Consider the following 13,042-nt stretch of genomic DNA (forward strand, 5'->3'; position numbering starts at 1 on the left):
ATTTTTGACATAGGAGTCTTTTATAGGAGCTTTTAATCATTCACAAGAGATTCAAAGGATCTGGTGTAAGAAATAGTATTTTTTAATTTTGCTCGCAGAGTACATAGCCTTTGAGGGTAACCCACATCTAAGTTAAGCCATTAGTTTAAACAAATTTCAGGGATTGCACAGAAGTGCATCACAGTTCTGCTGATATGATGTGAAATTTTGAATAATTAAGAATTTTGGAGAGTACAAAGAAGAGGTATTGAAGATACACTATGATTGGTCACTAAGAAGAGGATTTCTAGTGTCAGCATAGTAATTCTGCTTCTACAAATTTTTTTACCATTGATTACTCGGCGGTGCTGCGTCCTCGTTCGCTAACCTAGCGTTTATTGTTATCTTACCATCTTGGTGATAATTGTGATCTTCCTACATGGAAATAGCTGACGATGTCTTGATCTAACAACATTCCGATGCATACAGTAAAACTTTGATTTTACGCAGTTGGAGGGACCGAAATATGGGCACTGTGTAAAATCAAAGTGTGTAAAATCAAGAGTTGGTATTGAGGAGGAGTGTAGTTTTCACTATAACACTTGCTCATAATTTTTAGAACACTTAGTCATACACTTTTGTAAAGTTCTTATTTAAGCCAGAACCGGAACCAGAAAAAGTCTCATATGTGAGGTTTTACGGTTTTAGTATAGTCATCCAAATTAACCCCATTAACAGAGAGTAAAATTTTGCTAATACATCACAAAGGCCTTACACCCTGTGGGCCTGGGTTCAAGTCCTGGCAATTGCAGAAACTTATCAGAGATGGCCCTATCCCTACTTGAGTGTAATGTGGAGGCCATCTTCCAGTGCACCACTCTGTCCAGCAGATGGGACGTTAAGTCCTGGTCCCTTTGGAGCCTATCATTACAACCTGGCTAATGCCAACATAGGGTTCCTGTCCCCCCAAACTTTACTTAATGGCGCTAATGACCCCAGCTGTCGGTTACCTCCTTCCAAATATCACACCATAGATAATACAGAGCACATAGGACCCGGGATATTCGGAAATTCAGATTTTTCCGGTGTTAAGATCACTTTTTTTAAGTGAGCTATTTAAATAACCGCGCAACTGCCGTCATGCCGCCAGAGATGAATAAAAAAAATGATTAATAGTCCGGAATAATTTTCCCTCTTTATAATTTTTACGCATTAAAAAAGCATTTTCCCATGAAATTTTAGCATTCTTCTCTGTCGGCATTCTTCCGAGAATTCAGCGCCGGGACCTTCGACTCACAAGCCGTGTGACTCATCTTCACGTAATATTTTGCTTCCCCATATCTGACAACAACGCGGACAATTTTTGTATTTCGCTTTAATGGTGTTAAGCCATTACTGAGTTTAAAGGGACTGCCTTATCATTCATGTCTAGAATTTGACTTCAATGATTATATGACGATTGACGACGCGAGTTATTCTCCGAGGGCATTAACTCCCGTTCCGTTAAAAATAAACGCTTGCCACCTAGTGGAGTCAAGCTAATAGCTATTCAAGGTCCAACCATGCTTCATTCAAACCCACTGACAATGAGATACAAGTTGAGTCAGTTCTGATAAGCGCGCCGCGCAAGCAACTCTCCCTCGCATCCATTCGTCCCGCAGATGTGGGGTTAGCCCGCGGAGTGAGACAACGCATGCTGCTTTTACCTTCGTGTTGAATCACCATCGAATTACTTCCATACTAGAAGTACGACTATATTTTTTGAATCACCTTGGAAGCCAATATTTTGGCACGTAAGGATTTTTAACGGCTCATTTCGCCGTTATATTTCGCTGGGGCGACGGAAAACATAGTGTTGGCAAAATTCTAGAAATCCTTCAGTTAGGGATAGATATTCCGTAGTTCATAATTCCGGATTAGCGACCATCTACTGTAATTACAATAAATATGTTATTAACAGCGTCCTTCAATAAGTCGCGTCGCGGCTGCGTCTTTGATCTAGAGTAGTCGTCTATCGGTAGGTCTTGGTAGATCTCCACTCTAAGGAGAGTAAAACAAAGAAAGAGCAAAAAGTGGTATCACGAAAGGTGATAATGTTAAGATCTCCGGCGATCATCTGTCTTAATGAAAAGTAATTACGTATACATGGCGATTGGCGTATCTTTTAAGTTTTGATATCCTTCTACGGCAAATTTGAACGAAGAGCGATATTCGCGTTCGTAATGTAGCCTGAAATATTACTGAGAGGGCGCAGGGGGAAGCAGTAATTAGATTCGCGATGTTTTTAGTTTCACGCTCAACAGCGCGATGTCATTTCAACCGTTCCTGTATTCATTTTTGCAACTCATTGAGACGAAATAATAGCCTAACTTCATATTGCTCCAGTCGGGTTTTTCAAAACAAGTCGAAAGACAACTGCGTAAAATCAAGATTAGCGGCCTCTTTGGGGCTGGGGTTATGCTGCGCAAAATCGAAAAACTGCGTAAAATCAAGAAAAGATGTAAAATCGAAGTTTCACCATTGCAATTCCCTATGCTTTCCGGCTGGACTTGAGGGTCGCTGCGTAAAAACGAGACTTGATGTAAAATCAAAGTGTGTAAAATCGAAGTTTTACTGTATATGAATTATCGAAATACGCATCGCTGGATAGCATGCAATGGCAGTTAATGTTGCTCTAGTAAGTCGTAAGGGTGCCGATCTAACCATGACAATGTTGCCCCTTCAACTTCCATACCTCACACTGGAAAAGATGGAGGGGATTTCACAATGATGTGAGTTCCCGCACTTAAAGGCCTGGTTACATGGTACAATAACACGTACAAGTTAATGTATGTTTGCGCGAATGATTTTGGTTGACTGGAACAGAACATATTCGAATGCATGAATCAAATTAGAACAGGTTCTATTTTCTAATTTGGGGCAAGGCCTGGAACTTTTCCGGATGTACCACTTAAAGAGGTTAACAAGAAAACAGGGAGTGCCTTTGCCTTTCTCTCTTGACTCAGTTTTCAAACAGATATTTCCCTTTAGATATTATTTCTACAACTCGGGCACTACAATGATAAGTCAAGCCTGATTTTGCAGCTTGAAGAGAGCAAAATATAGGTGCAATGAACAATGCTTCCTTTGCAGTATACCAAATTAATTCCAAAAGAATCATCAAGTACCAACACCATAGTAGTTTTGACGATGTTTTTTCAGTCAAATTTATTTTCCTTTTAAATATGAAAATAATTGATAAGCTCCTTCAAATTTGTCAAACAAGAATATTTACATAAAAATGCATCTTTTGAAGCATACTCACATGGTCTCCATAGTTTATTCCAGAAATCAAGCCGGCACCTCCAACCAAACCACACACAACATTAGACACAATAGCACCGTACAAATTAGTCATTATCATGACATCAAACTGGTGGGGATTGGATACCAGCTGCATGCAGCAATTGTCAATAATCATGTCATTGTGCTGGATATTGGGGTAGTCTTTGGCAACTTTTCTTGATGTTTCAAGAAACAAACCATCTGAAAGTTTCCTAAATGATAAAAAAACCAGCAATGAGTAACATAATCCTGAAGGAAATCTTCCTAAACTTTTTAAAGGCATAACAATCACTATCATACTACAATGTAGACAGTTTTTGGCACAGTCTCAGCCACAATAGGGTGGACCAACATCATACAGAAGGAAAGGTTAACAGCTGTAATGTTACAGCCTCTGAAGACTGCATTCATTAAAAAACCCCAGTTTCACCCGCACTTCAAATGGTCGTGAAAAATAAACTAGTACAGATAACCAAGATATATTTAACACTGTTTCATTCCTACATGGAAGGATGAAAACTGCCAAGTTTCCTCAAAATCCAAGTCGGTGGGTGTCATGCCTGGATGAACTGAGATGGAATGGCCCAACATGTACAAGGGTAAACTTAAAAGTAAGGTCTCCTAAATCGTTAAATTGCCAAATGAAGCGCTAAGCGCAATCTACCAACACCACGGTGTTCCTTGGTTCCTCCACTACTACTCTCAACCACCAGAAAGCATTGTTGATCGCCTATTGTTGGCATAGCAGCCATCTCCATGGAGCTTCGCTTCACGTCTCTGTCCAGGTTTGAAATCCAGTCTGTCATACAATTTTTGACCCGGAAAAAGGTGGCACCTATCGACATTAATCGCCAATTGGTTGAGGTTTATGGTATAAAATGTACCGATGTTAAAAATGTTCATAAGTGGTGCTACAAGATCCTTTCCGGCCGCACAAATGTCCACTGTCAGGTGGGTACCCAAACAGCTCACCGAAGACTACCAGTGACAGCATGTGGAATGTGCTGAAGAAGTTTTGCACCATTTTGAAGAGGAAAGGGATGATTTTTTGGGCACTATTTCCCAGTGATTTCCACATGTTGCTCACCCTGAAGAAACACCTAGGAGGAATGAAGACCTACAACGGACAACGAGGTGTTAGAGGAGATCAACGTCCATCATAGCAACGCTGACAGAAGGAGGTATGATGGCCGAATTCAAAAGTTCATTGTGCGGATAAGGAAAGTAATTGAGTGCCAGGATGACTACATTGAAAAATAGCTGAAGCCATGACCTTTCCAACAAATAAATATCATATTAAGTGATTTAAAAAATTGGGAGACCTTACTTTTAAGTTTACCCTCTTAATTGCCACTTTGTACCTCTACAGAAAAAAAGAACGAAATACACCCTTGAAGTTGGCCAATTAGCTGATTTGAAACAAAATCTGCTATTTATAAAACTGAAGTACATACATAATACCTAATTACATACTTAAATCAAAATTTAAGTCTTGAAACAAGAAAAATCATATCTTTAACCCTAATAATAGACAAATTAAGAGAGTAAAACATTCAAGATGATGCAAATCAGAAAAGAAAATTCAACGATTGAAAGCCAAAGGATCATAAAAGAAGTAGGCAATATTAAGTTAGAGAAAAAATTTCAAAACCAAAGGTAGCGACATACATGATGTTAGCCTTGTGAATAGTGGTCACCTTCTTCCTTCCAAGCTTCTTAGCATACTCAAAACCATATCTTGCCACTCTCTCTGCATTCTCAGCCGTGACGACTTTCATGCTCTCAACCACTCCGGAAACACTCTGAAAGAAAACACAAGGGCAACAATGAGTACACAGTAAATTCAACAATATGAATAACCAAGTCGAAGAGGGGGAAACTCACTTCGTGCTCCAGCATGGCATACTCTCCCTCAGTGTTTTGCCGAACTAGGATTACATCAATGCCCTTATGCCGGCAGCGCACCCCAGGGTAAGACTTGCAGTGTAAAACACTGACAAACAAGTCCAGCTCACTTCTTATGGCAACATTACGAGACTGAACTCCAGCAGTTAAGCTTTTTGTTTCAATGTTTCCTGAAGAAAATGAACAATGAAAATCAAATTTCTTATCAAAGTCACAGAATCAAATCTAGAGACGACCAAAATATAATGCTAAGAGAAGTGGCCACCATTTAACAAGGAAAAGAGAAGGCTAATTGAAGTGGTATCAAATTTTAATTGGGAGTGAAATCAAATGGAATGATTCTGTACAGAATTAACTGATAAATAGCATTTCCAAACCCACAATTGAAGCCACTATCATGCAAAATACTGCCAGCCTTTTATACATCTTAACAATGTAAAAATTAATACAAAGGCATGAAACTAGCATTAATGATTTGTAGATCAAAATCAAACTATTACTAAGCATTCATGTTAAAAGTAACATTTCAATGGCAATGGGAAAAATCAATGAACCCAATATTCCATGCTATGGCCATCCATACTATTTTACCAAAATATTGCATTACCTGAACTTTTATAATGGAAGGAAATATTTTTGCATACAGAATATTCATATCTAGAGATATTATTAACACAACGTTTTCATAGAAGAGCACCAACCAAAGTAAAATATAGGATATATTTTCCTTACCTTTGATGCATACACCATTTCTTCTAATGGATGTAATTGCATACTCCAGATCTTCATTCCCTTCACTTTGAGGATCAATTGATACAGTTTCAAAATCGACAGGAACACCAGCAAACCTAGATGAAAGCAATCAATTCTTTTATCTCATCCATAAAAAAAGAGCTCAATTATAATCAAGCATAGCGAGTTGGCATCAATTTTCAGATAATATACTTCGTAGTGAAGACTTATGTTGTTGCTGAAACCACAATTATTTATTTAGAGAGACTACACATTAATTGTGCACCAACTGTACATATAATTGCAGCTCCTTTCCATGATGCAGGCTGCTAGCAGGTAGCAGAGTAACAAGCTAGTAGGTCACGCTTGGCTTAAGTAAGGATTATTATTACCCTATCAAACGAAGGAAACTTACCGACCTTAGGCAATTTTAATAGGTGATTATTAAGAGATGTTTCCCTGAGATCTGTGCCTCATGCATGCATTAGTAATCTCAGACGATGTAAAACTCCTATCTACTCATATAGAAACTAGGTCCCTGTGACATCACATGGCGTGGCATTGCATGGGCGCCAATCTGGCCTTTTTCAAATGAGGTTAAAATTGACCATTGCCATTAGTCTAAAGTGGAGTTTCTAAAACCAAATAATTTGTACATATATGTATAATGAATTCACTAATGGTGGGTAACAAACCACAATCAATGCCTTTCGTTTTCTTTGAGGAAGGAAACTACCCTATTTGATTGAAGATTCAAATCTACCAAATCCAAACCTTTCAAAATGAATGATTTATGTGGAATATTCAAATCCACCGAATCCGAAACATTCAATAAGAATGATTTAAATTCGGCTTGACTGCATTAATGCCCATCTACCCACAAAAGGCATAGAATTATCATTAGATTCTAACTAATGGTAATACAGGTTGGTAATAAAAATGAACTTGTCACCTTCATTACTATTGATATGACTCTTACTATGTGCAGCATGTATTTTAGAGTGATGGAAGAAAATATACACTGATTTCATAGAACCTACATTTATGATAACATCTTTATTATGCAGTAATCAATATTCTGACAATGTCAGTGAAATGAAAATTCTTGACGCTAGGTAATTTTAAAGATGGGATTAAAATGCATTCTTCACTATCACAAAGTTTTTCATTATTATGAAAGGAATAGTTGCATGCTATGGAACACTTAAAAAAGTCAGCAATTTGACAGACTGAACTTCGAGAGAGTTAATTACTCTAAGAGTATGTATTTACATTTCTGATAAATTACTTGTGGACGACTATTTTTGTCTAGCATAATATTCCGACAAATTAGAGAGGTTTTAAGTGAAAACCATTAATTAAAGATGAATTTCAAATGAAAAATAATAATCACAGTGAATTGCAACCCCAAATAATATTTTAAATGCAGTAAGTTGACAGATTCACATGGATTCAAGATTCACATGGATTCAAGATTCACGCAGATTCAAGATTCCGATGGATTCGATATTCCTCGGTTCATTCAGTTCATTATGAACTACTTAAAGAACAGATTCACTGCCATGAATCAAAACCTATGAAACAAATGCACAGAATGAACTGAAATCCCCAACTCTAGTGTGCTGATACAGTTACCTTGTTAATACCAACAACCCTATTACGAAGTTCTCATTTTTACGAAGGAAATCGTTGGTCCCGATGAAAAGGCTTATCCAATCTATGTAAAATAAATGTTACTGTGAAATTTTCATTATTACAAAATTAGGAATCTCAGTCCCATTAGTTACAAAAAGAACTTTATTGCAACGTTTCATGGATAAGCAACATCATTTAGGTGGATATACACTATGCTACATCTGATTCATTGTGCTACACTTAAGTTCTCCCCATGCACTGTGCCCAAGAGGGTCAATTATGGCTCTTTCTTCAGTAGAAGATACTTCAGTATCCTTAGACCCTCTTCATTCCTTTGGAATCTTCAGACTTCATCTAAGCTCCATTCCCGTTGAATCATGGTGACCCACTCATTACTGCTCGTAAATTGGCCGTGCAGTAAGTCCTCTCCTTACGAACGTTCGGTTTCCAAACTCTCAGAGATAAAAACATATGAATAATTCAAGCGTGCCCAAAATTTCAAATTTGGTGCCTCTGTAGTTGGTCGTTGCGATGCGGAGTAGCGTAGAGGAACTAGGACTTCGGGCACTGTCTGAACAAATTATCAATTAATCTGTTGTGAATACTGGAACTATGAAGCTTTTTGTCCCTTCTTCCTTCCCACGAACAGCAAATTTGTTTCAGCTCCAGCCGCGTCCAACATGCAGCTTGATCAGTTGGTCAGGATTGTGAGTTAATGCAACATTGCAATGCAGTGTTGCATTATGCAGGATATCCACAATTCTGGATTCCTTGCATAGGTTTATCAACTTACAAACATGGTCTCAGAATGCATCTCGTTCATGTGTCAGGATTCACTGCATTCAGAATTTTATCAAGCCTCGATTGTGTCATGCAGCAGTCATGGAGTTTCTGTTTCACACATGTTGTTGATGCTGGAAGGTCATGACAATGGGAGGATGACAAGAAACTGCTGAATGGATTCGGAGGGCAAGAGCTAGGCAGTCAAAAATTGCTTTTCCTCAGATCAGTTTTGAATTAAATACCTTCAAAGCCAAATAAGAATATTTTAATACAATAATATTTTGTAAGAAATTTTCCTTTTCACACAAGATTTTAGAGAGCACCATAATGCTTAATGATGCACAAAGGTTAAGAAAACACTTAGCTGTTTCACAAAATAAAATATATTGCGACCGGTTTCGATACAGCGTATCATCATCTGGCCAGATGATGATACGCTGTATCGAAACCGGTCGCAATATATTTTATTTTGTGAAACAGCTAAGTGTTTCCTTAACCTTTGTGCATCATGAAGGAGTTTCACCATGTTACGCCAACCACCTTATAAAGCCTTCATTTTGGCCCAAATATGTGCACGTCGGAAATTATTCTTTTTGGAAGGCACGCCCGACAGCACCGATAGGGTAGCGAGGTTCCTCAAGATCCTGCACATTAATATACAATGTTTGAGTAACAAGTTTCTGGATCTTGAGGTCCTGATGTGTGAACATAAACCTCATGTGATTTGTATCAACGAACACTGGTTGAAATTAAGTGATTTGAAATTTTTAAATCTACCTGGTTATTCCATCGCTGATGTATTTTGCCGGTCGAAGCATAGAAACGGAGGCGTATTAGTTTTAGTTTCACAGTGTGTATGCTTTTTCCCGACCTGTTTTTCACAGGATTTTCTCAATGAAGAGTTGTCCTTTGAGTCCTGTATAGTGGGTCTCAGGGTAAACAATGTTGAATATCATTTATTATCTATTTATCGTTCACCATCGAGTGATTTTAATGTTTTCCTTAACAAACTTGCTAAACTATTAGAGTTAATTCATGATGCTATACCAAAACCTAATTTAATTATAACTGGGGACTTTAATTGTGATTTCTCAAGTAATTCCAAAGCTAAACAGGAATTCTTAGCTATCCTTACTTCTTATAATATTTGTGTTACTAATGCAGAACCGACTAGGGTAAATGGCCATTCTTCTACTATTATAGATAATATTTTAACGAACATTGGCTTGGGAAATGTAAATACTGAAGTAATTAAGTCCCACATTTCTGATCATTATCCTCTGTTATGCAAGATTTTAATCTTATCTCCTAGTTATTGTAAGAAAATTTATAAAAGGCAGTTTACAGAGCAAAACTTTAATATCTTTAATAATATGTTGAAGGCCCATGATTGGTCTAATTTATATCAACTCAGATCCTATAATGACTCATTTGAGTATTTTTATTCTTTATATCAGTATTATTTTGACATTTGTTTTCCCCTGGTCTCCCAAAAAACTAGAAACTTGTATTTAAGTAATAGAAACCATTGGGTTACTGACGAAATACGATACCTCTCTCGGAAAATGAAGGAACTAGCTATTTCCTGTAAAAATAAATATAACTCAATTGATTGCTTGGAGTATAGAACATTAAAAAAAATGTACCGTCAAAAGTTACAATTGGCTAAGAAAACATTTAACAACTGTAGAATTCTTAATGCCGATAATAAATCTAAAGAAATTTGGAAGATCATAAAGGAAGCTAAGAGTTCTATTAATGATCATCATGATTTCAAATTACTGGACTCCACTGGTAATATTATTTCTGACTATTTTCAAATGGCATCTAACTTAAATGAGTTTTATTTGTCCCACCAGACTACTACAAATACTTCAATTCCTGTCAATCATTCTTTAAACCCAAGCCTGCCTAATTCTTTGTACCTGTTCCCTTGCTCTGAATTGGAACTGATGAACATCATTAAAAAAATTCCTAACAAAAGTAGTCCTGGTATAGATGGCATCCCAGGCATTGTGATAAAAAAATCAGCTAATTCTATCAAGGAACATATACTTTTTTTAATTAACAAATCCTTACAACTTGGAGTTTTTCCTGATGCCATTAAATCTGCCAAAGTTGTACCACTATATAAAGGCAAAGGTAGCGAACAGGATATGAATTCTTATCGTCCAATATCCTTACTAAATCAGATAGGGAAACTATTTGAAAAGGTCTTCCATAATCGACTTGTATCATTTCTTGAATTTTCCAACCTTTTGTCTGGCTCACAGAATGGTTTTAGGAAATGCAGATCTACATCTACAGCCACCTATCATTTGGTAAATTTAATACTTTCAAATCTTGATAACAGAATCGAAACCTTGGGGCTATTTTTCGATTTTTCCAAGGCTTTTGACCTAGTCAATCATCAGTTACTCTTGTCCAAATTAGGACACTATGGTATTCGAGGTATCCCTTATAACTGGATAAAATCTTACCTCAGTGCAAGGCATCAACAGGTTATTTTATCAAAGAATGGCACTAATTTTATTTCTCCCAGTAAAGAAGTTACATTAGGCGTACTCCAAGGCTCAGTCCTGGGCCCTATCCTATTTTTACTTTACATTAATGATCTGCCAAAAATTTTGCAGACGGTTCAAGGAGTTGAGCCAATTTTATATGCTGATGATACTAATGTAATTGTATCAGCACCATCGTTAAACAATTTGTCCTTGAGGGCATCTAGAGTTTCTGAACTCCTGTGTGAATGGTGTACACAAAATCTTTTGAAACTCAATCCTGACAAGTCTGGACTTATATACTTATCCAATAAAAATAAACCCCCTGCTTTATTGACCATTGATCTAGGGGGATCACGCATACCCCAGATTTCTAGTTCCAAGTTTCTGGGAGTTGTTTTAAATAAAAATGTGTCATGGGACGAACATATATGCAATCTTCGTAACAGGTTGAACTCTATTTGCTTCCTTATCAGAAGTATCAGGAAAACTGTAAGCCTTGATATTTTACTCTCAATTTATTACGGAGAATTTTATTCTTTAATTATCTATAGTATTCTGTTCTGGGGTTCTTCCACCCATTCTGATTCAATTTTCAAAGCTCAAAAATGTATAATACGATTAATATGTAATGCTCCTTTTAATGCACCTTGTCTTTCCTTTTTCAAAAGGTTAAATATTTTGACAGTTCCATGCATTTACATTTATGTTGTAAGCATGTTTGCTAAAAGAAATTTATTTAATTATATGTCTAATGACAATGTTCATTCCCACCAAACTAGAGCCTGTAGAGATCTGCATCAAACATATTGCAGGACTTTAAATGCATCCTTGGGGCCTAAATCCATGGGCCTTCTTGTGCTGAACAGGCTCCCTACTGATTTTAAGTACGAAATGGACCCAGTCCTGTTCAAAAGGAAATTAATAACGTTTTTAAGGAAAGAACAGTTTTCCGTAAAGGAATTTTTGGGGAAAAAATAATCATATTGAATATGGAATAAATTTTATGCACTTTATGAACTTCTTTTGGTCAAATTATGGTGCCATACACTTGTGTATTTTATTTTATTATTGTCTGCAACATTTATATGTATATGACGTGTCCTATACACTCAACTCATGTATTTTTTTACTGTGTTCAGTGTCCGCTGGGCAAATAAAGGTTACTACTACTACTACTACTACCACCATCGCATTTATAATGCTTAATTTTTTTTTTTTATGATAAGAGGCTATTGTCATTTCAGATCCATCTTTCATCAATTTGATTTCCATCAAGCTATCTCTGGTAAATGCAATTTTCCTAGTTTAATTACAGTTATATGTTATTTAGTTTTTTATAAATGGTATGTTATGATTGAGGACTTGAAATGATAATCACCCACATTCTTCTACTGACAAAATGAAATGAATATGCTTGTTTTATAAGTATTTAAGCATAATTTAATCGCATATATCATACACATGACTTTGAAATTATACCAAATAATAACTGTTAATGCGGGACTATATCAAGGGTGAAGAACCATGGAAAAGGGAGAATAAAAAATTAGACTAACAAATAGGGCCATCATTGATGAATAAAAAGAAGATAGGTCCAATCCAACACCGAGTAAAATGTGCTTTTAGCTTAACAAAAACCATGCATGAGGTAAATTAAAAAATGTTGAATAACATTTTTATTTAAATTCATTAGATAAAAATTGAAGTATGTAATTTTAAAACCACAGAAAATTCATACGAGCCGAACTAAACACACTCCTTGTTTATTCTACAAACAATCACATTAAAATTCCATTCACTGCTAAGTCAGGAAAATGATAGTGATCCCAAACACTTAAGTTCACAGTTCCCTGACCATTCAGAGTGGGAGGGCCAGGAGCATGGTCAATTCCTTCATTAACTACCCAAGGACTACAATTGCACATCAGATGAGCAAAACAACTGGGTGCAGAGGGATTGGAAGGCAGTGGAAATCTTTGCCACAGGCTACAACAGATCACATGTCACAGAGTAATAAATCAATAATAGCGAATTTATATAGAACTTAACTCAGCCAGTTCAGTCACAATTCTAATTGATAGTGCACTCCATCCAAAAGGAGCACTCTTTTTCCCTTGCTGACAAGAATTATTAGATAATTGGGAATATTCAATTTTTCCAATATAAGAAAGCTATCAACC

At 36.6% G+C, this 13,042-nt stretch overlaps 1 protein-coding gene across 4 annotated transcripts in view; it reads right to left on the reverse strand.

Annotated features, from left to right (window-relative positions):
• LOC124171692 (isocitrate dehydrogenase [NAD] subunit gamma, mitochondrial-like) overlaps positions 1 to 13,042 on the reverse strand; it is a 41,977-nt gene that overhangs the window by 19,573 nt on the left and 9,362 nt on the right. For all 4 annotated transcript variants that reach the window (XM_046550949.1, XM_046550948.1, XM_046550950.1 and 1 more), the window contains 4 exons: positions 5,941 to 6,056; positions 5,188 to 5,378; positions 4,972 to 5,105; positions 3,284 to 3,515 (listed from right to left, as the gene is read on the reverse strand). In XM_046550949.1, the coding sequence (XP_046406905.1) occupies positions 3,284 to 3,515; positions 4,972 to 5,105; positions 5,188 to 5,378; positions 5,941 to 6,056 (673 nt within the window). The remainder of the gene's footprint in view (positions 1 to 3,283; positions 3,516 to 4,971; positions 5,106 to 5,187; positions 5,379 to 5,940; positions 6,057 to 13,042) is intronic.

Source organism: Ischnura elegans, chromosome X, assembly GCF_921293095.1.
Source record: "Ischnura elegans chromosome X, ioIscEleg1.1, whole genome shotgun sequence".
Lineage (NCBI taxonomy): Eukaryota > Metazoa > Arthropoda > Insecta > Odonata > Coenagrionidae > Ischnura > Ischnura elegans.